The sequence below is a fragment of the Lepus europaeus genome, chromosome 16, assembly GCF_033115175.1.
Source record: "Lepus europaeus isolate LE1 chromosome 16, mLepTim1.pri, whole genome shotgun sequence".
NCBI lineage: Eukaryota > Metazoa > Chordata > Mammalia > Lagomorpha > Leporidae > Lepus > Lepus europaeus.
Genome location: NC_084842.1, coordinates 45746601 through 45773234, shown reverse-complemented (window position 1 = coordinate 45773234; position 26634 = coordinate 45746601). Strand labels below are relative to the sequence as shown.

Here is a 26634-nt window from a genome sequence, read left to right as displayed (position 1 = left end):
CCAACTGTCCCCTAGAGAACTCTTTCTAGCAACGGCCAGCGGCTCGCTCCGGGCGGGCTCCCTTTTTCTGGGACATTTTGTTCAGGACCAGCAAGCTGGGCAGTTTGGGTTGGAGGCGGCGCGCTTTGGGCAGCTGCCACCAGGGGGCGCCATGCGTTCCCGTGCAGGTGCTGACGGGACGCTGCTCTGGAGTGGCTGGGGAGGGAGTCCTGCTGTGTCCCCGCTAATGGTGGGCTTCCTGCCCGCTCCCGGGTCGGCTCGATCTGCTCGTCTTCCTGACCCCAAAGCTACAAAGCCTTATCTCAGGCAAGTGGCCAGGCCGACCCCGCCGATCTGGGGCTGTCCCCACCCAGCAGCGAAGTGAGGGCCATCTGTCTTGGACCTTCAATGTCCCACATCTTTGCATTCGCGGAGTCTTTCGCGGCTGTGGGCTGGACCCTCACAGCTCTCCTGGCCCTTCCTTCTCGTCTGAGTCCCTGGGAGCAAGGTGGCCACCATTGGGGTTGGGGGGGTGGGGTGGGAGCTGCCTGCCACCTGGTGAGATTTGCTGTTCCCGTTTTGGCTGGCGACCGCTCACCCCCAGTGCAAGTCTGAGAGCCGCCTTGGGACGATCGCGTTTCTCACTGGTCAGGGAGACGCCTTTCGTCCCCCTTCCACGCATTTCCAATTCTTGCACGCACCTGGCCATGACTGTCCACCGTTGAGAGCCCAAGCTTAGAGTACCAGCTCCCAGTCCACGGCTCTCCACTTTCCTGATTGAGGACAGCGTCTACCACAAGGGGGCAGCGCAGGCACATGACGCCTCCGGCTTAACCAATTAGAGACCGTGCTGGGGGAAAGGAGACCCCAGCCCATCACTCAGCAGAAAGCCTCTTCAGACGTGAAAAGACACCAGATGAAAGGCCTCCACCCTTTATCCGGGTTCCCCGGTAATTGGACAGTGGGTTTCCAGAACATGTGATGGCCTCAGCATGGCCGGCATTCAAGTTTTCTCAAACTCGAGGATTCAGACTTAAGCCACCTGCCATCTGTGTCCCTTTACGTCTGTCTGTCTTCCTCTGGGGTAGACATGAGGTGCCAGCCCACAGAACAAGTGTGGTACTCCTTGGAGGAGAAATGCCACTTAAATATTTGGAAAGCAAAACTTAAACGTTTGAGACACAATTACATAATGGAATGGAATGCAAAATGCATAGCTTTAAAACGCTAGCATATAAGCTGTTGGGGTGACGCTGTGGCACAGCAGGTTAAGCCGCCGCTGCCTGCGATCCCAGTACCCGTTATTGGAGACCAGGCTTGTGTCCTGGCTGCTCCACTTCCAATCCAGTTCCCTGCCAATGCGCCTAGGAAAGCAGTGGAAGATGGCCCAAGTGCCTGGGCCCTGTCACTCACATGGGAAACCCAGAAGAGGCTCCTGGCTTCTGACTTCAGCCTGGCTCAGCCCGGGATCCAGAGAGCTGGATCGGAAGCGAAGCAGCCGGGACTAGAAGGTGCCCATATGGGATGCCGGCGCTTCAGGCCAGGGCTTTAACCCACTGCACCACAGCGCCAACCCCTTAATATTCTTTTAATTCCCCTAAAGCACTTGGCACATGGTAGGTGCTCCAGGAGTTCTCCACGAAGCCCACAGGTGTGGTAGGCCAGAGACAGATCAAAGTTAGGCTTGAAAAAGGAAGATGAAGAGCATGTTCGGGGTAGTCCAAGACTATCGCTCCAGGAAGGAAGCCAGGGAGCCAGGGAGCCCTCCGCTCCTGAGGGGGGACCTTGCCAGTGAGGAGGACGGAGCAGAGAGGAGTCAGCTGTGGGTCTTTATTGAGAAGAAGGTGAGCAGAGCCCCATTCCCCACCCCTCAGCTGGCCTGTGGCAGGTCAGAGTACGCGACATCACACGTCTTGGCCAACCCATGGTGGAGACGGAGTCCCGGGTCAGGGGGCGCTCATCTGAACATGTGAAAGGTCCTCAAGTGTGAGAGAAAGCAGAGAGCAGCCCCCAGAAACCCTGTGCCCAGCACTCGCCAAGGGGCCTTTCTACAGCGGTGCAGGGACCCCTGGAGTTACAGCCGGGACCTGGGCATGACCAAATCCAGGGCCTCCCAGAGAAACTGCGTGTCGGGGCCCCATTCTGGGAGCGGGGCATGTGAGTGTAGGCTAGGGAAGGGGAGCTCTCATGGAGATGTGGGCAGGAATCTGGGGGCGAGGCCAGCTTCTGCCTGGGGCGCTCTGGGGGAAAGGGAGGTAGGAGAAGGAAGGCCTTGTCCAGAGCCCCGCCTGGCAGCGTGGGGTGGGAGGGGCGGTGTGTTCCCCACGGGGCCAGGTCGGGGGAGGGGCTTGTGCGCTGGCTTCAGTAGAACACCTTTTCCAGGTACGCGTTCAGGAACATCCCAGTGGGGTCCAGCTTCTCGCGGATGGCACAGAACTTGGGAAAAGCAGGATACATCTTCTCAAAGTCCTTCCGGGTACAATTATGGGCCTGTGGAAGCAACCAGATACCTTGGTCTGGGCCCTATAACTGTGTCTGTGAGCCTGTGTGTGTGACACGTGCGTTCGTACGTGTATACACACACACCATGGAGACCCAGAGAGGAGTTGCTCTCGGAAGGTAAAGGGGAAAGTCTGAACTCTATTCCTGCTGCCACCCAGCAGTGCCTCCAGGTGGGAGCCCTCCCCAGTTCCACAGCTAGTTAGTGTCACCTCTGAGAGACTCACTTTCCCTTCTGTAAAATGGGCTCCCTGATCCCTTCATTGTCCTGTGCATGAGGTTTCCAGGACAGCAGATAAAGTGAAAGGTGATGCATTTCCCTGAAACCCTGAGGGCTTGGAATCACGGAGCTTTGGAGCAATGGCGCAGAGAGGCGGGCTGGGTACCAGCCGGCGAAGGCCATGCTCAGCCCCAGTACTTGCAGAACAGGGGCCAGCAGGGGAACAAGGCAGAGAGGCGCCCCCTGGTAGACATCACGTGCATAGCACCCCCCCTGCAGCTCTAGGGAGGCTCTGGGCCCAATTCTTACCTTGGCCCAGTGGGGCCTGCCCCCCACCTTCTTCATGATGGTCTCATAGGCCAGCCAGTAGTCCAGCCGCGGCACGTCCTTGCCATAGGGCCTGGAAGGGGGCAGAGGAGGTGAGCCCCTGCCTTTGCTGTTGTGGGCCTCATCCCAGCCATGGTTATCAGGCACCTGGGTCTGCCCTTCACAAAAGCTGTGAAGGGGAAGGCCAAGTTCTGCCTGCAGGACACAGGGCAGCAGTGACCTGATATCCTGAGGGCTTTTGCTCACTGCTTATCTCAAGGATTCTGAAAAACTGTATGTCTGCTCATGTATTTTTTTCACCAGTATCTGAAAGCTATTGTGCATTTAAATAGCTAGAAAGGGTATGTACACACACATGCCAGCCAGTACCGTGGGTTCCACATCTATCCACTGATGACAGTAGCTGAAAAAAATTCCAGAAAGTTCCAAAAAGACATGTACATGTCTGACAGGTACAGACATTTGTCATCATTCCCTAAACAATACACCATAACAAGTATTCACATGGCATTTACAGTTTATTAGGTGTTGAAAATAATCTAGAGATGATTTAACATAGACAGGTGGTGGGTGTGTAGGTTGTAAGCCAGTACTATGCCATTTTATGTTGGAGACTTGAGCACCCATGAAAATTGGTATCTGTTGAGGGTCCTGTGGACACCTAGGGATACCTGAACATACAAGGATTCTTCAAAAAGTGTATGGAAAATGAATAAAAGGTAAGTTCATTTTAGTGCAAAAAATTTGAAATCTATGCATATGAAGGATCTTCGAAAAGTTCAAGGGAATTGTGTATTATGAAAAAGTATGCATGGATTTCAAAACATTGGGGACCAAAATAGACATCCTCTTTAAAAAAAATAATTTATTGGGGCCAGCACCATGGCTCACTTGATTAATCCTCCGCCTGAGGCGGCAGCACCCCAGGTTCTAGTCCCGGTTGGGGTGCCGGATACTGTCCCGGCTGCTCCTCTTCCAGTCCAGCTCTCTGCTGTGGCTGGGAGTGCAGTGGAAGATGGCCCAAGTGCTTGGGTCCCTGCACCCACATGGGAGACCAGGAAGAAGTACCTGGCTCCTGGCTTCAGATCAGCACAGCGCCGGCCATGACAGCCATTTGGGGAGTGAACCAAAGGAAGAAAGACCTTTCTCTCTGTCTCTCTCTCTCTCACTGTCTATAACTCTACCTGTCAAATAAAAAAATTAATTTATTTTCATTTTATTCAAAAGAGAGAGAGCATGAGAGCAAGAGAGAGAAATATCTGTCACCCCCTGGTTCGTCCCCCAAATGCCTACAACAGTTGGGCCTGGACCAGGCTGAAGCCAAGGGCTGGGAACTCTACCAGTTCTCCTCCGTGGCTGGCAATTACCCGAGTACTTGAGGCATCACCTATGGCACCTATTCCAAGTACTTGAGCATCCCGCGGTGCACACGGGCAGGAAGCCTGGACTGGCACCAGGCACTGTAGTGTGGAATGCAGGTGTCCGGAGTGACAGTGAACATCCACCCCTTGGAATTCTCTCTTCTGTGGTCCTTGTGACGTACCCTCATCCCTATGTACTACTTTGGCTATCTATTTGACTTAGCATTAGTATCTCAGGAGCACCTCATTTGATGTTTGGAAAACGTGGCCATATAAATTAATTGGCAGCACCAGTCGGGCCTCACCACCCAATCAGAAAAAGTCCAACTTCATTTTTATAAATTCAAATAACCATGGGGAACTACATCCTCATGATAACTTTCTCACTTCTGAATTTGAATTTGCAGGTAGAGAAAAGATAAGCAGACAGACAGGTGGGCGCTGAGCGGCCCCTCTCTGCCTCTTCCACGTGTCTTTTGGAAACTCTTCCCTGGCTCTCTGGGACTCCCTGGGGAGTGCCTCCCTCAGCCCTCCCTTGGGCCTGCTGGAAGTCTGGCGGGGGGAGGGGTTTGAATGCTGGAGAAACACACCACAGTGCGCGTCAGGGCTGCCGAGAGGATGGTGTTCATGGGGGGAGGGGGGCGGTCTGGAGGAGAGCGGAGGAGAAGGGGGGAGGAGGGGGAGGATGGTACATGTTAGCCAGGACATTCTAGAAGAGATGGATGTCTTAAACACCATGGACATAAGCCTCATTCTGGAGCCCACTGCCGAGCTGGCCAGGATAAAGGTAAGGCAGACTGGCCAGCGGGGTATTAGCAGTGCCTGGTGGAGCTGGGCACGATGGGCAAAGGCATCCACGGCAGGCAATGAGCATTGAGTACCATCCTCTTCTCTGGCCTCAGCACGTTTCTCAACACAGCATTCCAGGCTGTCAGAATCCTCGGCCACAGTGAGCACAAGGAGACAGAATGTCTGTCAGTCCATCACATGAGCGTCACACATGTTCATATATGACTTCTCTGGACATTACCGTAATACAGGCTGGAAACGGCATACGTCACAAGAGTCTACAGACAGGAAGTGTGATGGGAACTCGGAGGGGAGAGGCTGTCTCCTGCTGCGTGCCACGGTCAGTGATGTCCCCACAGAAAGAGGCCTTAGAACAGGCGTGGAAAGATGAGGAAGGAGAGGGCCCCTTTCAGGTCCCGGGGGACAGCAGCCCAGCGCCCTCGCACCTGTACATGATGATGTTGATGTAGCAGCTCTCCCTCTGGAAGCAAGGGCTCAGCAGGATGTCATCACCCCGGGCAAAGCGCACCTCCACGGGGTAGTGGGCCACCACCTCGGGGTGCGCCTCCAACATGGCCTTCAGCTCCAGCAGGGCCTCTTTGGTCTTCTCTCTGCACAGAATCCAGGCCTCAGCAGGGGAAGGGGCTGACAGGCACCGCCCTGGGCTCCCCACGGACCCCTGGGACAGCTCCACAGCGACCACCCCTCACAGCTGGGCCGGAAGCCTTTCTTCCGGAAGTGGAGCCACAGATGCATCTCCCTGGAGATCTCCCTCCTGCTTGGCTGGTCCCCAGAGCCCTGCTAAACCAGGGGTCCCCTCTCATCCCCCCCCCCACCAGCTCTCTCAGGTCCCTGGGTCTCCTTTTCTTCCCTCTGATCCCAAAACTTGTGTTTTTTGTAATGTTCCTGCCTGGAGAGTCTGGTGGGCCAAGCCCTGGAATGCAGTAAGAGAGGCATCGCCTGGGCCCGCTGGAGACAAGGACAGGGGGAATTCAGGGGAAAGGTGCAGCAGTTAGGGTCCCTCCCTACTCAGGGTAACCAGCCCCCAGCACGCTGGGGGTGCGCTGCCGGCTGAGGGAGGGAGCCTGGGAGCCCTGAGCTCCAAACCTGCCACCGCCCGCCTCATGGCTGGAGAGGGGCAGGCAGGGCGATGGTGGGGGCTCCGCGACTGGCTCTCCCCAACAGCCAGCTCTCCCCAGCGCCGGGCTGGTCCCAGGAGCACTGGGAGGCGACTCAGAGCCCGTAGGCCCCACTAGTAATGGGTGGGACTTGGAGCTGTGTGCATAGCTGGGAGGGGAGTCCTTTAACACGGGAGCGTGGGTGCCCAGGGACGGGGAGAGGTGAGGGTGCTGGCCGCCAGCGCCAGCTTCTGTCGCAGGGCAGCCTGGCCGCGGGACAGAGCCCTACCTGGGGATGGCCCAGTCCTGCACGTGCTGCTTGAAGCGGCATTCGTAGGTGAAGAGGCGGTGGCTGAGGGCGCTGCTCTCCTTCTTGCGGGTGAACAGGAGCCAGAAGAAGAAGCGATTGATCCAGCCCACCAGGCACGGCAGGAAGGTGCTGTGGGGGCAGGCGGACGAGGGCATCAGGCGTGTGTGTGCACACACAAGAGCCCTGACCCCAGCGCGCATGGCAGCCCGGGCCACACTGCAGCCCCCGGGCACTCGTGGATGGCTGTTTGGCTTGTCTTCAGTGCCACTGCCGCCTCATGCCACAACACGGGGGTGACAAGGGCCTTTGTCCCAACGCCTTACCAGCTGCTTGGAGCAAAGGATAGGTAGAGCTCTGCCTTCAGTTGTTGCCAGGTAATTTCCATAAAGACTGGGGGACTCACCCGCCATCCATACTTTTTTTTTTTAACCCCCTGACTTTTGTTCTAGAAATTCACTCATCAAGTCATCGTCTTCAAAATCTGTGACTCAACACACACATGCACATGCACACACAGAAACACACAAATACACACATGTACACATACACACGCACACACATGTACATGCACACCTATGCATACATATACACATACACACATATACGCATACATACACATGTACATGCACACATACACACACAAACATACACACGAATACATACATACATACACACAAAGCATACGAACATACATATGCACATGTACATATACATACATGCACGCAAATGCACACACCCGTACACACATGTATGCAAATGCATGTACACATGAGGATGCTTTGAAAAGTTCACAGAAAGTGGAATTTAAAAGTCAGGCTATTTTGGTGCAAAAACATTTTGAAATCCACGTAAATGACAGGGTCTTCAAAAAGTTCATGGAACATGCATGTCATGAAAAACTACGTATTCGTCTTAGAGCTTTTTGCACCAAAAAGCTTAATGTTTTCATTCCATTTGCCCTGAACGCTCCCTCAGTTCCTTTCTTGCCTCTCTCAGCGTATCGGTGAGGGTTCCCTGCAGACATGTAAACAGACAAGCAAACAGGTCGGCACTCACTGCCCGTGCAGTCCGGCCCAGCACCTGTGGGTCTGCCTGGAAGGAAGGGAGGGAGGGAGCTCTCACTGGGGGCTGGGCGCGTGCACTGCCGGCCCCTTCCTCCTGTGTGTCCTGCGTGGTGAGCACTGACCAACACCTGTGTCTGCACGCGACGGGCGGGTCTTGAGGGCATAGACCCCACCGGGGGCCGTCAGATGCTCGCCCACTGCACTGCGTGCACCCAAGGCTCAGGGACACAGGGAAGAGGAGGGGAGGCAGCAGGGGGTGCACGCTTCAAGACCGTGCCCCTGCACGTGTGACGTCCTCTGCACATAGAGAAGGGAGAGCCTCGGGCCGGAGGCCGCAGAGGGGCGAAGAGGCAGCCTCAGGAAAGGCTGCTCTCAGATCCACAGCACAGACTCCGCGGGGCAGCGGAGGCCCTGAGCGGGCTCCGGCAGAGGGGTCAAGGTCCGGAGGCCTGTTCTGGGGACAGCTGGCGGGAGGCCTCCCCAGCCAGCTCAGACCAGCACTCTGCTCCTGCCTGCTCTGGGCCCTGCAGGAGTGGGCCTCCCCCGAGGGCGGGCTGAGGGACAAAGAGCAGCTTTGAGGCCCCGCTGGGCTGAGCTGGCTCCAGTTGCCTCCTTTGCCGCTTAAGCCTGGAGCTCCAGCTGCCTGTCAGAGCCAGGCTGTGGGGTCCGTCCCAGCCTCCCGCATGGGCAGGGCAGCCAGTCCCATGGGATCACCCACATGGGGCGACTAAAGGCTCCGCTCCGAGGGCTGGGCCTGGCGGTGGGGTTTTCTTGGCCGGGTTAAATTGCCAGGCCCTTCCTCTCTGGCATGGTTGTCACACACACACACCACCACCACCACCCCCCAGCCTCTCCACAGGCCTGTCCAACTCCCTACAGCTGTCACGTCACCCTCCGTCACCCAGGCGTGCCCTCGGCTGTCAGAGCTGACACACAGCACACAGTCGGAGCCTCTACGTGCCGCTGGACACAGCGAGGAGCGTGTTGTCAGTGAGCAGGCTCCACACGGATGTGGAGCTAAATCCGCCCGCAAGTCAATGGTCGCCACCAGTCCAGTTCTGCACTATGGATGAGTACACCGTGGTCCAGATGAGCCGAGCGATTTCCCCAGAGTCACATGGCAGGCAAGCGAGGGATGGGAGATCAGAGTCCAGGTCCAGTGGAGCCCAGAGCCCACACTCCTGCCACTGGCCTGAGTCTTGGTATGCCCTGCGGAAGAGGCTCTCTTCTCTCTGAAGGCAGCCACCAGCCCTTTCTTGCACAGGTATCCATGGGCCTCCTGCCAGCATCAGGCGCTATTAGGGCAGGGAATGGAGGGGAATGGGACAGAGAGGCCCTACCCTCAGGCGTGCAGTCTTGGAGAGAAGCAGCCAGGGCACTACCCATTTCCCCAAGTTCTCTTCCTGCGCCTCCTGGGCCCCAGCTCAATGCTGCAGTGGGGAGTTCAGCACTATTCAGCTGGGGCCGCGGGGCGGGGCTGAGCTCAGAGGCCCTGGAGCTGTCTCACAGCTTCCTGGTGGCTGGCTGAGCTGTGACAACTGTGACTTACAGCCCAATGTACGATTTACAGCCCAATTTACGTGGCTCTTCCTGGGCTCCATGGCGGCAGACACAGGCACATAAAGCTGTCGGCCGCTGTGATGGAAGCCGAAGCCCGGGAGAGAAAGCCTACTGGGCACTTTCTTGCTCAGTCCAGATCCATCATCTGGAGGGAGCAGTGTCCTCGCTGTGCCTTGGCCCTCCCTGCCCGCATCCAGTGAGTCTTGTGCGTTTCCTTTCCTCACATCTTCCAGGCAGTTGGACCTCTTCATGGGCTGGGGTCTGTACTCACGTTGGGGGCCATTTGATGCCAGTGGTAGGTCCCCCACCCTGGAGAAGGACTGAGTCCCTAAAGGAAAAGAGCTGACTTGTCCTGATTCCTGGATTTGGACTTCATGTAGCAACTGTCTCAACCACGTCTAGAACGGCCCTGGGCAACATCCAGGCCTCCAGGTTCTGTTGTCAGAACCTGAGTGTCCTGGGTGTCCCGGTGAGCCCTGGGAGCCCATCCTGGCTACTCGTGAATTACCCTCCGAAAATACCTCCCGGAGTCTCAGTTTCCCTGTTTATAAGCTAATGAATGCATCGCCCACTTGGGATGCTGCCGAAGCAACAAGGAGCGACGCATACCCAGTACCCAGTGTGGTGTCTGGAATGCAGTAAGCCCCAGCACGCTGCACCTGTCTGCTAATGATGCCGGCTGCCCACGCGGAGGCGTGTGGGGGTGAATGGATGCTGGCAACCTGAGTTGACATCATGAAAAGGAAGTCACAGAATGTGTTCTGGCCCATCAAATGGCTTGCGGAGAGCTGGGGTGGCAGCATCTGGGGTGCAGTGGGGAGAAAAGAAAGGGGGCTCGTATGTGGCTGGAGAGTTCACCTGGACCAGAGCACTGATCTTGCCTTTAGATCTGTTCCCTTCGACCCGACTTGGCCTTCAGGTTGTGGCAACATGAAGAAGCCGAGATCATGTATCACCTCGGGCCCCTGGCTGAGGGTGCAGTAACTATCGCCACAAGGTGTGCAGGTGAATTATCATCCACAGGAGCTCATTAGGTGAGTTTGCATTATGATAAAGAAAATAGTGGACCCGTGGGCTAAATTCATGTGGGCCAAGTAGCCACTAGGACTGACCCCAAAGGCGGATGCCTCCCAGGCTGGGCTGCAGTATCTTTCTTCTGGAACTCGCGGATACAGCTGCCTCCCGCCTGAGACTGAAATGTACATCACTCTGTCAGACCCTAGCCTTACCCTTAATTCCAGGGATGGCACTTGCTTGTGACATGATGCCACCGCAAGCATAGTTACCTATTTATTTTGCTAATTATCATTCTACATTGCACAGCAAAGACTGTCTGCTGGGCCAACTCTATTTAGTGATATTTGCAAGTTCCTCCTAGAGTGAGAGTCCTCCCAGTCCTCTCCTCTCTACAGGGCCTGCAGAGTTTGCCCACTCATTCTTCCATGTTATAGAGCTATCCTTTGTGCCAGGCCCTGAGCTTGGAACTGGAAATACAACGACAAGGGCAGCATCTTGCTGGCCTGGAGGAGCTGGACAGGAAGTCCTGGAAGTTTGTGGCTCACTGGAAAGGAGGTCAGGCTTGAGGACCTCAGAGGAGGTGGGAGGTCTGAGCCAGGCATGGGAGGGGAGCTGGCCATCCACCAGCCCAACAGCAGAAAGGCCTCCCAGGAGGGAGGAACGGCCGGAGTCCTGGCTGATTTTATCCCACGGTTAGCAGGGCAGTAGGGGGCAATGGTGAAGGGCAGGGGCTCCACTTGTTTCTGGGAGCTGGCCACGTGATTAAAAGGTACAGTCAGGGTCAGAAATCACTGCCTTAGACCCAAGAGGCCGATATGCATTCAAGGTCAGATGTTCGTCTCCTGATGAACGCCACCCTCAACAGCATGCGGCAGACATGGGGGCCAAAGTACCATTGCTTTCCTACCTTGTCCACAGCAGGAATTCCAGTAAGTAGAACCCAATGGCGTAGTCCCAAAACCAGTTGGCTGAAGAGGAAGGGGGCTGGCAAGCAGAATTTGGCATCAGTTTGGGCCCAGAGCTGAGCTGCCTTCTGACCTGTTTCTCACAGTGACCTGTAAGAGTGAGCTGGGTCCCGGGAGTGGCTTTGTGCACGGTGGGGAGGGGGTGCCCCACCTACCCTCACTTTTCAGCAGCATAGCTAATTCCCATGCCCCATCCCCTTTCATTTTATGTGTTTGTTTAAATATTTGTTCACAGGGCTGGCGCCGCAGCTCAATAGGCTAATCCTCCGGGTTCTAGTCTTGGTCGGGGTGCCAGTTTCTGTCCCGGTTGCCCCTCTTCCAGGCCAGCTCTCTGCTGTGGCCTGGGAGGGCAGTGGAGGATGGCCCAGGTCCTTGGGCCCTGCACCCGCATGGGAGACCAGGAGAAGCACCTGGCTCCTGGCTTCGGATTAGCGCAATGTGCCAGCCACAGCGTGCCGGCCACGGCGGCCATTGGAGGGTGAACCAACGGCAAAAGGAAGACCTTTCTCTCTGTCTCTCTCTCTCACTCTCCACTCTGCCTGTCAAAAAAAAATATATATTTGTTCACGGTCTTTACGTAAGACGGAGACACGCATCCGGCCCTTGTCTTGCTAGCCTGTGAGTAGGTGCTCAGCCTTCAGGAACCATGGGCTCTGCTCGTACAGCAGACACGGAGGTCTTTATCCAACCCGCCCCATCAACACGCATCCTCAGTGATGGCTTTGTTTTCTTCTACTGAGAAGCAGCCTGCTTGCTAAGGACACAGGAGAGACGAACTGTCTGTCTCTCCGCTCTGCTTGTACACTCGGAGCAGGGCAGATGGGGGTGTAGGAGGGAAGGTGGGAGGTTGGGACAGTTTCCAAGGGCTGGTCCAGCTGTCTAGGACGCCACTCTCTGTCTTGCCTGTTCTGTCCTCTGCCTCCCTCCTCTGTGTCTAGGCTGTCCCCACACCCTTACAGATCCCTACCCCGGACACACTGGGCCAGCACTTTCTTCTTCCTGCCACTCTCTAGCCTTTCTGCTTCTCCTCTTATGCTCAGTGACTCCCTCTTGTTCCCTGCCCCCTCTCCCTGATGGCCAGGATGACAAGTATGGTCACCCAGGAGCAGAGAGGGTGTGGGGGCTCCGGGGGTGAGTGCGGCCGGGGAAGGCGGTTGCCGGTCGCTGGCCACCACCTGCTCCAGGACACGGCGCGGGCACAGGCAGGCTGCTGCAGCTACCTTGTCGGTGTGGTCCTGGTAGATGATGCTGACGTTCTCGCTGTGAGGGAACCAGAGGAAGCGGAAGTACTCCGATTTCTTCAGGTGGGTGTCCAGGTTGTCGAGGACCTGCACGCAGGAGGGAAGGGGAGAGATGGCGTCAGTCACGGAGACAGGGCTGGGAGTCCTGGGGGTCAGGGCCTGAGTGGGCCACGGTTCTTCCCCTTGAAAAGAAAATACTTAATATTGCCAAATAACATGGGAAGAGTATTAAAATACACTGGGCATTAAAATGGTTCCCTTCCATATTGACTTCCTTGAGTAGCTTAGAGGAGAGAGTGATTTTTTTTTAAAGATTTATTTATTTATTTGAGAGGCAGAGTTACAGACAGAGAAAGGGAGAGACAAAGAGAGTGATCATCCATTTGCTGGTTCACTCCCCAAATGGCCGCAATGGCTGGAGCTGGGCTGATCTGAAGCCAGGAGCCAGGAGCTTCTTCTAGGTCTCCCATGTGGGTGCAGAGACCCAAGCATTTGGGCCATCCTCTACTGCTTTCCCTGCCATTAGCAGGGAGCTAGATTAGAAGTGGAGGAGCCGGTACTTGAAGCAGTGCTTATATGGGATGCTGGCACTGTGGCTTAACCCACTGTGTCACAGCACCAAGCACTAATACAGTTTTGAGCAGATTCAAAAATCATCTCAGGAGGCCAGTGTTGTGGCACAATGGATTAGGCCACCACTCACAACACTGGCCTCCCATATGGAGTGCTGATTGCAGTTCTGGCTGCTCCACTTCTGATCCAGCTCCCTGCTAATGTGCCTGGGGAAGCAGCAGAAGATGACCCAAGTGCTTGGGGTCCTGCTACCCATCTGGGAGACCCAGATGGAGTCCTTCAGTCCTGGCTTTGGTCCGGCCCAGCCCTGGCTGTTGCAGGCATTTGGGGACCAGCAGACGGAAGATCTCTCTCTCTCTCTCTCTCTCTCTCTCTCTCACTCTTTCAAATAAATAAAATAAATCTTTTTAAAAAACCATCTTGAGGTGCCTTTCAGAGAAGCGGTACTTGGGAGTATGGCACTGAATTTGAAATGGACCCCACACTGCATGGGTTGGGGTAATGGGGAAAATGCCAGAAGAGGGTGGACTTGAAACCAATCCTCAATGCGCTCACCATTGAGTTGCTATGGACCGAACACTACCAAAGATGCTTCCGTGACGATCTCGGCCCTCTAGAAACTGACCGCCCACAGGAAGGGGGAGAAGATGAGTGTCAGGTGGTGACAGCATTCATGGGGAAGACAGGCAGGCGCGACCAGCGCTCCCAGCCTGGAAGGTCCAAGACTGACGTGGATGCTGGTAATTACCCTTCAGGAGTGTCCGTTCTCTCCCCCACCCCCGAACATGTCAGGGGGAGGAGGGGTGGGGGTGTCTCTCCCTGAAGCTGTGGAGGCAGTGAGGACAGGGGATCCTTGTCATCTCATCCCTCCAGCACAGGTGACAAGTCCACGGTCAAAGTCACAGCAGGTCCGTGGGGACCCAGGAGGACTGACCCTGGAGATGCACCCTGCACCCTCCTATGGGTCTCCTTGGGCTCTTCTGAACTTGGCACTGGACTTGGCGCAGGTGTACTATAAACATGCATGAGTGGGAAGGAAGGAAACTGGACAGGAAGGAAAGGGAATACACAGAGAAAAATGATGGATGAACTAAATCTTCAGACCTGGCCTCACAGGTGGGAAGCAATAGCCAAGCTCCTTTGTCCTGGCTCCCTGTGCTCCTTGTGTGCTCCCGTATGGCTCAGCATCACCAGCCACCCTGGAGGCCCTGGCTGTCAAGAGCTGGCCCACATGAAAAAGGACCCAAGTCTGGGGCCTTGTGTGCGTGCTGGGGCAGCCCCTGGACAGAGCCAGACACAAAGGGTACCAGGGTCTGCAGCCCCAGCAGAGGGAGGACAGTTCTCTGGGGGCCATCAATGGCAAGAAACCAGGGGCAGATAGAAATGCATGAACAGGGGGACCCGCTCTCTTCCTGTTGGTTCTCAAGGTCCCTCATGCTCTGGGAAATCAGGTCTAATTATTATTCCTTTGGGATTAGAGAGAAAAGCTCCCAGGCATAGAAGGCTGGGAGAAACTGCTCCCATGACAACGTGCTGCCTGCTCACGGCGGCTCCCTTCCTCCTCCTCTGTGCAGCTGCTTCCGTGGAGGGAGCAAGGTCTGGGTGCTGTCTTTCCATCATCTTAATCTTCCCCTCTTTCCTCCCAACTGTGCTCAGTCCCCAACGAAGAGGAGCGACTGAAAGCCGATTTAAAAAGGAGCTATTTATGGTGCACAGCCCTCGCAGTAAATCACAGGGAGTCCTTTCTGTGGTCGTGAGGCTGGCTGGAGGCCTGTGCTGTGCGCTGTGGGGCCAATGCCGGGTCAGTACTGGGGGGATGAAGGCAGTGACCGCTTTGGGGGAAGGAGAGAGGATTCGTCCAGGATGAGTTGACTCACAGGTGAGTAGGGACGAGTGACGCACGTCCTGCTCCGCCAGCCCTTGTGGGATGAACTGGATTCGGCAGGGGGAACTACAGGGACTTTCTCATTGGGGTGCACAGTCTCCTTGGGGAGAAGGCCCAAGAACTTTCATTAGATGTCCCAAAGGAGAGGCACAGGAACGCCAGACACGGCTGTCACTCCCTAGGGTAGGGTGGAGAAGTGCGGATGCGGCTTGTTGTCCATGAGCTGCACTGGCTACAAAACATCAGAGCTGAAGGACCTCGGCGATCAAGTCAGATGAAGAAACCAGAACCCAGATACTTTGAGCCACTTGGGCAAGGTCATGGGCTTGCTTTACACTTTGTGGAGAGTTTAGCGTTGTATACTTCTGTGAGTGCATGCGTGTCCACGTGTGTGTGTTGGGGAGGTGGGAGACAGCCCCAGATCAGTCTCTTAGAACCAGGGCTTGGTGGTGTCAATGTCAGCCCATCTCAGCGCGCTCACAGGAGGAGCAGGGAGAGAAGGGCCTTGGGTACCAGGACACCGTCCAGGCGCCACCTCCGTAGAGGAATGTCATGTAGATATTCCCGTAGAGGTATGGGGGCCAGAACCAGGCCTCTGGCAAAGCACGGCAATTGTTTTTATCTCTGGGTCTAAATGCTCATCTGAAAATTTAGCACATTCTGAGCCTCGTGGGACACAGGGAAATGGATTCGCCAGCTGGACAGGGTCACCGCCCCTTGCTGGCTGGAGAAACTCTGCCGTCCTCTCTTCCTCACCTGCGCTGTGCATTAACCCTATCCAGCCCAGCGCTCCTCGCAGAGGTCAGCAACGGCTTCCTAACACTGCCATTTGGGCAGCGGTCCCTGCTAGCCACAGCACTTCACCTTGCTGACCCCTCTCTCCCGGACACTGGCGCCCATGGTGTCCAGGGCGCCACCTCCCCTCAGCGGCTCCGCTCCTCTCCAGCCAAGCGCTCCAGCTCTGTCCTCACTCCTCCTCCTCCTCTCAGCACTGAGTGCCTCTGTCTGCTGTCACCCGCTCCTGTGGTCCGTCATCCAGGGGGCTGGCGGCCTCTGCTGTGGGCTGGGCTCCCCTCTGCCCTCGCTCCTGCACTGAAGCCCTAAGCCCCAGGACCTCAGAGTGTGTCTGTACTTGGAGACAGGGCCTTTAAAGAGAGAATTACGGTAAAACAAGGTGGCACAGGTGGGCCTAGTCCAGTCTGAAGGCTGTCCTTCTAAGGAGATTAGGATCCAGACACCTAGAAGAAGGCCTCATGAGGACACAGCGGGAAGTCAGCCCACTACAAACCCAGTGAGAGGCCTCAGAGGAAGCCAACGTAGCCAGCAGCTTGCACTCAGACGTCTGGCCTGCAGAACCACAGCAGGGCTAATTATCTTAGGTGCACACCACTCCATGGCATTTGTTCTGGCAGCTCCAACAAACTATCACAGCCCCTCAGGTTGCACCTCCACCCCGACCCTGGCCCAGGTCCTGCCCTTCCATCAGCTGCTCCTGACCCCTCCACTTGAGACACCTGAAAGCCAAGTCCCCAAACTGAGCGCGTGACTTGCTGCCCACACTTGCTGGACCTCCTGGGTTCTCCAGCTGGGCAGTGGCACTGCCATCCCCGACTCGCCCCTCCTTCCCTCTCACTGCTCGCCCTCGGTTGCTGGGTCCTGATTCGCTCTGGGTCCAGGACTGGGCTCTGTGTTCCAGCCCCTTGAGTGCCTCTCCAGGCCACGCCTTCTCTGCCCGGCCTCTTCCAAATCTCCTGCTGCTGCTGCTGCTGCTGCTGGCTTTGGACGTGGTCTTTGCCCTGGCCCCTTCCCCCAGGCTCTTTGGACCCGATGGTTGCTGTGAACGGTTTCATCGGATCCTGGCAGGGCCACCTCACTGGAAACTGTTTCCAGTTTCAAATCCCAAGGGCAGTCTCGCAGGTGTGCTAGCCCTGAAGGCTCCGGGTTCATTACTGTAATGATCTCCATCAGCCATGTCCGGGTCTGTGCTTGGCCTCAGAGCAGGAGCCAAGGTGGGGAGTCCCGTAACTTCCCCTGCACGTTATTTCCGTTCTTCCCTGCCCATAAAAACCCTTGAACCTAGAAGAGCTACCGTGCTTGGCTCGGGAGCAGCAGGGACAGGGCAGTTGGAGATCTGGTGTCTCTGCAGCCCAGCCCAGGGCAGGAGGAGGATGAGGGGCAGAGGGCACGGCAGCCGCTGCTCTGAGCGAGAGCTGCTGAACAGAAGCTGGGATGCCTGCGTTTCCCGGTGTAGGGCTGGGAAGGGTCCCTTGGGTTGCACCCCTGTGGGGGGGTCCTTGCCACATCCTACAGGATAGAGTGGTCACCCCACACATAGAGAAAGGAAAGGCCTGGAACCACAGAGGCATGAGGGCTGAGGGAAGGGGAGCTCACAGCGGTATTTCGGGGGACTGGGGGCTAGCTCTTGGCTGTATGAGCCCCAAAGGCTGACCCTCCCCCCCAGCTGTCAATCAGCGCGCCTGGCACTGAGTGGAAGGCAGAACACAGAATGCTTTGAAAGCCCTGCCTGGCATGAACAAATGGCCCCGATGAGACGTTTGACTCTCAGTAGGGGTCTTCTACATTTAAGGCCTTTGCCCCGTGGCTTAATACATTAGAAATGCCAGTGGTAATGGTTTTAGACCCAGCGCTAGGCAATAATAGTTTCATTTATCTCTACCTCAGTGTGCCATGGGAACAGGTTTTAACGCTAAAGTAGACACTTTATATGCATTACCTGATTTAATCATTAGATTCAACGCTTTAATGTAAATATTACTAATTCTCTTTTCAGATGAGGAAAGTAAGGCTCAGCAATGTTACACGACTGGTTCAAGGTTACAGCCTAGAAGTGGCAGAGCCAGTTTGCAAGGCCAGGCTCATTTGATTCCAAAGCCCACAGTCTTTCCCATAAGCATGTTGGATCAATGTGGCTGACATCAGTGCCAAGTCCACCCGCACAGGTGTCTGCACATATTGAGCAATAAGATGGCAATGGAAGAACCTGAACTCTAAGGAACTTGGAACACAGATTGAGGTCCTATAGCTTAGTGATTACCTTCATAACCCACCTATCCATCCATCCACTCATCCATCCATTCCTTCCATCCATCCACTCATCCATCCATTCATCCATCCACCCATCCATCCATCCATCCATCCATCGCTGTTGAATGAACAATAGTGATGTTGTTTTCATTCATTCAAAAATCACTGTTGTCCATTACAAGCCATCCTTCCTGTCTCCCTTCATCCGAATCCAAACACCCTGAATGTAGCCTTAGACACTGCCTGAAGTTTACTCCAGTTCTCCTGTTTGGAGGGAACCATTATAAGGGTGCCCTGTGCAGTCTCTGGTTCAGGGCAGTTGAGAGTTAACATGCTCCCTGGGGCTGGCAGCTCACACTTGGCTCCCGTGTCAAGTCTCTACCCAACCCCTCTCTTGCCCATACCTCTTCCCAACCCTGCAGTTCCTCTGAGTTTCACTGTGCTGTTCAGAAGGGTTCTGGCCAAGGTATCCCTAGGGCCAAGAAGGCGTGGTGAGAACCATGCCCTCTGTGTGCTGGGCCTGAAGACCCAAGGGCTGTCGGGGGGGCGTGGCCTGCTTGTCAAGGTCCTCTATTTCTTCTCCGAGGCTGAGTGGTAGCAAGCAAGGGGCCAGTACCTCTTTCAGGGTCGAGGGGAAGGACGTCTCCTGCAGGTGGAACTGGGGCACGCACTGCAGGGTGATAGTGAGGATGACTCCAAGGCAGCCCAGGTGCATCCGTGCAGCTTGGAAAATCTCTGCGTTGCTTGACTCGGAACATTCCAGAATAGTCCCGTCAGCCGTCAGCAGGGTCAGGGCCACCACCTGAGAGAACAGCCACACTTCAGAACCCCTTGCGGCCACAGCCCTCACTTCCCTGTTTGTCCTGGGTGGGAGACCAGGGATCACCTACTCCCAGAGGATCTTAGTGATCTGACCACAGAGGACCTTCCCAGCCAGGCCTACTGTCACAGCCCCATGGGTGACAGTCATGGGTGAGAGAGAACGGGGAATGGGGAGAGCGAGGCAGAGGGGTGGGCCTTCATTGGATGAGGTTACCGGGGACCCCGCTGGCCAGTCCTCCCTGGCCATTGCCATACTCTTCCTGCAGGCATCACAGCGCGACCGGCAGCAAGCCTTTCTCTGCCTGGAGGAGCCCGAGAGACCAAGCTGCAAAGGGCCGCGCGTTCCTGGGGAAAGTGCTCAGCAGGGCGTGGGGTCGGTCACGTTCCTCCTGCCCTCTGTCCTACCACAGCCCGACAGCACGGTCCCCACTGCCCCCATGGCCTGTCGCTGCTTCTGAGCAGCTTGTCAACCATGCTTGGTCCTCCTCTCCTCCAGAGACCCCTGCCCCGAGGGCCTAGCTTCTCACACCCAACCTTCCGGTTTCTCCATGGACTCAGGTGCGCAGGTGGGAACGGAGGATGAAGCAGCCCCTTGCCCTCGGCCCCACTTCCGGGAGGCCTCGCTCAAAGCCATTGGAGGACCTCGCCACATTCTACCACCTGATCATTTGGATGGAAATTACTTTGGATGCCTGTGGTTGGCAGCTGGGTCTTCAGGCTGAGAGAAGATCAGGCTGAACTAATTCTGATTAGCAGTGTCCAAAGACCAGAGAGGAGAAACTGGCAGAAATGGGGCACGCGGGCCATCTGTGTAAGTGAGGGCGTCACGGTGATTTTGAACAAAAATCAGATTCTAAGATCCGGAGCAGAGGATGAGAGCTGGTCTGTGAAACACTTCAACAGGATTCAGGAACAAACAAAGGGCAGGCACTGTGCTCACTGTGTGACTGTGGGCATGTTACTCAACCTCTCTGTTCCCTTGTCTATGAAATGAGGGTATTTCAGAGGATTGGCAAGAATCAAATGAGAGACTATGTCAAGGATGTAGCCCCGTAGATAGCAAGGCTGCCTGCCCGCTTGTCCTTGTGCCCTGCCACTGTGTGTGAAACAGCCTGCAGGCTTCGCCCCTGGCTTCCAGGCTGGCCCCGCTGGGTGTCCTAGAGAAGGGGCCAGGAAGTCTGATGTGCAATTGGCTTTGCGGCCCCTCCCAGAGTTATGTTCATGCTCTACGGATCACTTCGTAGAAGGTGGGCAACGTCAGTGCTGAATAGAAAACTAAGACTGAGGTCAACTCTTGTTGGAGGGGACAATGGCCATGAGGACCCTGAGCACCCAGAAATCAGGCCCTGCCTCATGTCCTGAGTTAAAGCTGTTCGCTGGCCAGAGGCCGGTGCCTCAGACTTCCCCCATCTCATTTACTCTTCACCAGTCCAGTGTGATTGACCCCAATTTGACGATGATCTTTACAGGAATGCCCAGAGACATCGAGCCACCTACCTACAAGTAAACAGCCAACGAGAAGCAAAGCCAGGTTTGAACCCAGGTCTGAGGCCAAAACCTAGGCTCCCTTCAAGGTCTCCATGCTGGATGCTCCTGGAGTTTCATGACTGCTTTTTGATAAAGGTCAGGCGGGAATTCTACGCCCCCATGTACACCCCCCACACTGCCTGCCACCTCCTGCCCCACTGGCCTGGACAGCCCCATTTTCCTGCCAGCTCCCTGCAGGCTCGCTTCAGTGGGGGTGGCCCCCCAGGCCTGCCTGCCCATTGCTGTGTGCTGGCTCCTGGGAGGTGGCGGTTGGCAGGTGTCTTAGGACTGTTAGAGTGACAACATGCTTGGGGCACCTTAACGTCTGTGGCAGTGCAAGAGGTTTATGCTTCTGGGGGCCACCTGCTGGGTCTCCGCCACAGAGGGGGCTTGGCTGGGTTCAGGGGCTCACATGGAGCTGAGTCAGCTCTGCCAGGGAAGCAGGTGGACTCACCTGGGTGGCCAGGATGCCATGCTTGATGCCCGTGTTGTGCGTTCCGGACCCAATGACACCAGCTGCGGTCACATCTGACACTGCTCCCAGGCTAGGCTCAGCAGGAGGGAGAAAGAGGGACACAAGAGAGCAGTGAGGGACAACAGGCACACCTAGATGGCAGTACAAGGCCCCTCAGGGCAGCGGAGCTTGGCATCTCCTGCCTGGGACCTCATCCAGGCTGTCACGGGGAGGCTGGCTCTGGCATCTGGGCCCTAACCCATGCCTGTCTCAGCCTGTTCAATACCATTGTTTTGTGCCAGCTCCACTGTGGTGTGTTGTACTCCCACATTGACACTTGGGAGCTGGGGAGACAGGCACCCTGAAGGGGAAGAATGGATGCCCCTGGGGAAGTGCTCCTCTCCCCGTCTTGCTAGGTGCAGGGGTGTCTGGCCCAGGCCAAGGCAGGGGGCGGCAGGCAGCCCTGACCCTCTGGGGAATGGCAGAGGCGGGGGCTCTTACTTGGACAGGGCCAGGCCGTGCTTGTCCAGCTGGGGGTGCAGGTCAGCCAGGAGGATGCCGGCCTCCACAGTCACCTGCTTCTTCTCCTTGTCCACCTGCAAGAGACCAACATGGGCTTGGAGGAGCCGAGCTGACCCCAGCTCCTGCCCTGCAGCCGGGCTCCTTGGCAGGATGAATGTGGCTTGTCCCATTCTGTGCTTAGCTTCAGCCACCTGCTGCTGCAGGCAGCCGAAGGAACCCTTCTCAGAGGAGAGAACAGCACGGAGAAGAGTGTGTCCAGGTTCAGTCTGCAGGGCTGGGTCTTTGGAATCAGCCACACCTGTGCCTCTCCCCCCTCCCTCCCTAGGCCCGGGGGTGGAAAAGGAACCAACTGAAGAGGGTTTCTCTTGTAAGGTCTGGGCCTTGCTGGGCAGAGTTCAAATTCTCCACTTATCCTCACCTTGGGAAAAGGGGAGAAGGGGATGAGATAGCTGTTTGGTGCCTGGGGTGGGCAAAGGTGCTGTGGCCTGAGATCCCCAAGGCAGCCTTGGGCGGTAGGAATGATCTCTCCATTGTTAGGGGGTGGGGAGGAGCGATGACTGACATCTGGGACTTGAAGTCATTTGCCCAAGGTCACTCAGGCATCCTAGCCAGAACTGAGATGGGAATCCACTTCTGTCTGACTCATTCCATTGACCCTGGGCACAGGGCTTGGTAAAATCCGTTTCTGGAGTCCAGTCCTCACTAATCAGCAAGCAGAGTTAATTAGTGCCATAACTGATGCATTGCTAGGATGTTTCCTAAGAGGGGGAGCAAATAGAAATAGAGAGAAATCCAGCACCTTGTTAGCGGGTCAGGGGAAGGGGAGATGGTCCGGCAACAGTTACAGCTTAGGGAAGCCGGCCCCAGCAGGTGAGACCGGGAGTCCACATCTGCCCAGCACCCGGACTGGCTGGGGCATTTACCAGGTGCTGGCTGCATGGCACGCACAGTATCTCAGCCTGGAGCTGGCCTCGGTTCTGAGTCTGTGCCCAGCTCTGCTGGAGATGGACTGTATGACCCCAGGCAAACCCCTCGCCCTCGCTGATCTTGTTTCTCCCTCTGTAAAGCTGGCTGGGTGCTGCTTTGGGCCCTGCTGCATGTCGCTGTGACTCTGCCTCTCAGAGGCCCCACTCACCGCTCTTGTTCTAGAGTAGTGGAGGAAGAGGCTTTGGCAGGGGTGGGGGCGGGGGTGAACTGGGGTGGACATGCTCTGTGTAGCCTCAAGGGGGCGAGGGCGACCTGACAACAGGCACAGGGTTCAGGTGGGCCAGGAATCAGAGTCCCTCTTGGGTGGCAGGGGCGTGGTGAGGAGGAGGACTGAGGTTCTGTTCCTGACCCCGGGGCTGGGATGGAGGCTGAGGCTGGGGCAAGCAGAGGCTGGGAGCCGAGGCTCCGGGTACCTGGAGGACTCTGTTCATCTTGCCCATGTGGATCATGAAGCCATCAGTGCAGGCGATGTCTGAGGGGGAGTGGCCACCGCCCACCACCTTCACCCGCTTCTTCTGCTGTCTGGCTAGGGCCAGCACCTGCCAAGACCAGAGCAGGAGTCCATCCTTCATCCGTGAGGCAGCCAGAGAGCATGCAGGGCTCTGGCTCGGTCTGCAGGGGGCGCAGGAGGCCCAGGGAGTGCACCTGCAGCCTTCCAGGGCCCACCCTGCCTGGCTGCTTGTTGCTGTGCCAGCCACTCCTGCAAAGCAAGCCAGAGAGAAGGGCCAGGAAGTGAAGGAGACGGAGAACTAAGGGACAAGGCTCAGGCTCATTCTAGCCCGTGCTGCTTGAGGCTTCTCTAAAGGCAAACTCCATCATATTTTTCCCTCCCTCCCTCCTTTCCTTTCTCTCTCTCTCTCTTTCTTTCTTTCTTGAGATTTATTTATTTATTTGAGAGGCAGAGTTACAGAGAGAGAGAGAGAGAGAGGTCTTCCATCTGCTGGTTCACTCCCCAGTTGGCTGCAATGGCCGGAGCTAGGCTGATCCAAAGCCAGGAGCCAGGAGCTTCTTCCAGATCTCCCACATGGGTACAGGGGCCCAAGCACTTGTGCCATCTTTCACTGCTTTCCCAGGCCATAGCAGAGAGCTGGATCAGAAGTGGAGCAGCTGGGACTAGAATCAGCACCCATATGGGATGCCGGCAACACAGGCAGAGGCTTAGTCTACTTGCTGCCGACCCCTCCATCACATTTTTCACCAGCGCCAAACCTTCCAAGGGAGCCCCAGGGTTCTAGGGATAAGATCTAGGCTCCTTATCTTGGCGATAAGGCCCTAGACAGTGTTCCTCAAGGTCAGGGACAGTGGCTGAATTCCACCTTGCAGACCGAAGGCCTGTCCCAGCCCGGCACAAGTAGTCACTCAGGCTTGTTGAAGGAACACTGAACAAAGCAGAATGTCACTCAAATGGATCCAGTCACATTCACCATCATGTCCTCGCTCAAACACCCTAGGGTCTGTGCCAGGGAACACCAGAGTGACAACTTATTCCATGAGGACTTCCGCGGGGGGGACTGGGAAATGCCACGCTGTGCTTGTCTCCCCCATCTCCCCCACCCACCCACCAGGGCTGCACAGCCGCACGACGAGGGCATCTGTCTCACTTGGTCTAGCATCATTTTCTGGCAGCTTCCTGGACCACACCAACCCAGCTTTCTTTCCACCTGACCCTGCTAGCCCTCTGTGGAAACATCCACCTGTTGTACCCAGCCTGTGAGGCCTCTTAGTGAGGCCGAGAAGCCTGTGCACGTGGCCATTCAGGCGCGCCTCCAGCTGGCTCCCTCCCCTCCTGCTGAAGCCAGCGTGGCAGTGTTCAAGGCCCTCTGATCCACCCCAGATCTCTCTGCCTTCCAAGTCCCCACCCACGCTCCCTGCAGCCACCCCCCACACTCCCCTCCCTCTCTTTATGTCTCCCCAGCACCCAGCTCAACTCTTGTCCTGCCTCCAGGGTCCGGATAGTAGCCACTTGGCCTCTCTGTAGTGTTTCCTGTGTGAGAAGTTAGGGGCTTTGAGCTCAGATACTCTCTGAGTTGAGTCTTGGCCCTGATGCTTATTAGAATGAAAATGTTACAGAACCGGTCTGAGCCTCACTTTGCTTATCTATAAAATGGGGGTGACAATCACCACTCCCCGCAGGCATGTTGTGAGGATTGCTGAGGCACTAGATCCCAAGTGAGATGATCGCTTCGTGGTGACTGCTACCTCTGACCACCCCGCCACACACACTGACCCACCACACAGGCACACACACCCTCAGTGAATGTCTCCCTCCTCTGTGCTCTGCGGGGACCAACACCTGCATCCTATGGAGCTGGTCGTGTGCATAAGGCTGCAGACTCCCTAAGGGTACAGAGAGGGTTTCAGTCATTTGTCTGTTCATTCGCTTACTCATTCCTTCAATATTTACTAAGCGCTTCCTGTGGACTAAGCACAGCGCCACCAGGTGGTGAGTATGGACGAGCATGGGCTGATGTCCTTAGAGGGAGGGAGTTAAAAGCCAGAGGCTGTCTGTTCAAGTCAACGAAATAACTGAAAATTATGAACAGGCGATGAAGAAATGAGTGAGGAGTGGAGATAGAATTGGGGACACACTTCAGAGAAGGAAGTCTGGGGACTCTTCAGAGGAAGCGAGGGTGCTGGCTGTGGCAAGTGCATCCGCAGAACAGAACAGAAGCAGGGGACCAGAGAGGAGGCCTCATGGGCCAGGGCGAGGGAGGAGCGATGGTGGCCTGGGCTGCAGGAATAGACGGTGGACTCTGCCAGCCCATGAGAGGGAGCTGTTGCTCAGGCGACATCAGGTTAGAGGAGGCACTGGCGCCCACTTCCTGCCTTTTCATTTGAGCAGTCAGGGATGGTATACAGAGATGAGGAAACGCTCATAGATAGAACAGGTCAAAGGCAAAACGAAAAAAGTTATTCTGGGCACATCGGGTTGGGGTGACTTTGAACCATGAAAGAGAAGTCATGTGAGTCTTCAGAGATCTGTCCTTGGCAAAGCGAGTTGTGCAGATTGGAGGTGGCTGCTGGGTGGAGCTGGAGCAGGAGCCCTGGGTCTAGCCAACTGCACTGCGCTCATACCTGGCCAGCAGCAGTGCTGGGCAGGGAGGCGGGATCTGAGGCCAGGCAGTCCCGTCTCCAGCCTCGTGTCCGGGGCCAGACTCTGGTCTCCGTGGCTGAGCCACCCTGGCACAGAACAGAGACAGACGCTCACCTCTTTGATCTCTTCCACTGATGTGGGCTGATAGTACATCTCTGGACAACAGCCATAGGTCCTCGCCCAGTTTTGGAACTGGAACCCTTTGTGCCCGTGCACCTGTGCCAGGAAAAAAAATACCAGGTCCCTGTAGATAAGCAGCCAGGGACTGCTTGACTCCCCACCCTCCACCCTGTCACCATCCCCCACTCTCCACCTTCGCAGCGGGGGTGGGGGGGGGTGGGGGGGGCGGCGCTGAGGTCACAACCCTGAACCTAGGCTCTCGTTTGCTCTTATCACCTCTCAGGGCCCCTGGTATGGCCCTGTGGAGGGTCTCCTGATATAATCTGCGGTGGACATTTACGGTCAGACGTACAGACCACAAGAGAAAGTCTGCCCGTTCTTAGACAAAGGGGAGGGAGGAGGTAACAGGTGGAGCCCAAGAAAGCAGGATCAGGGCTTCTGCCCCTGCTCCAGGGCTCCCTGGGGAGGGGCCAGGTAGAGGGTGTTCTCTGGTTGGGAGGGTGGGCAGGGAAGGGGCTGCGTGAGCCGGTGCTGGGGGCCCAAGAAGGACTTGGGACTGGCCCTCCACTTTCCCACCTGACTTCTCAGCGCGGAAGCCATGAGTTTGGGAGACTCCCTTCTTGGTCTTGGCCCCACAGCCTGGAGTCCTGGGGATAAGACTCCCTTCTGTGGGACCCTGTTGTGCTGCCTGGCACTGTGTCGGGACCCTCTATTTAGCCCCTCTTCTTTGGACCTTACACTAAAGCCATGAAGTTGGTAACTTGTTCTTATTTTTATAAGCCGAGACTGAGGCTCAGAGAGGTGAAATAACTCCCCCTCCCCCCGAGCTCACACAGCAACCAAGTGATGCCGCTGGAGTCCAGCCCAGGCCTTCCTCTCCCATGCCTTGCTGGCCTTCTAACATCTCCCCGGAGCCTCAAGGCCCCCCCTCCAAGTCCCCAGCCTTGGCTTACTTTTGCCCCACTCCCACTCCCACCCAACACCTGCTTGCAGGCCCACTGTGGACCCAGCCCGCCTGGCTGGACTGACCGACCCGGCCACGGGCCCCTACCATGACTCCAGTGATCAGTGGCCTTCGCTGATTCCGGCTCCTCGTGAACAAAGGCCCGGAGAGCAGACCCAGGGTGCGATGACCTTGGTGCTGGGCTGGCTCTG

The 26634-nt window shown here is 56.3% G+C and overlaps 1 protein-coding gene across 1 annotated transcript; it reads right to left on the bottom strand.

The window, feature by feature from the left end:
• Nucleotides 1-1795: 1795 nt before the first annotated feature.
• On the bottom strand, nucleotides 1796-26634 carry LOC133774945 (L-gulonolactone oxidase). Its single transcript, XM_062212968.1, has 12 exons — nucleotides 26531-26634; nucleotides 25474-25575; nucleotides 22679-22804; nucleotides 21258-21352; nucleotides 20757-20847; nucleotides 18570-18755; nucleotides 12430-12537; nucleotides 11152-11228; nucleotides 6583-6732; nucleotides 5622-5786; nucleotides 3008-3098; nucleotides 1796-2469 (listed from the first exon to the last, which is right to left on the bottom strand). The coding sequence occupies exons 1-12, from the start codon at nucleotides 26531-26533 to the stop codon at nucleotides 2341-2343; spliced, it is 1323 nt and encodes a 440-aa protein (XP_062068952.1). The 5' UTR covers nucleotides 26534-26634; the 3' UTR covers nucleotides 1796-2340.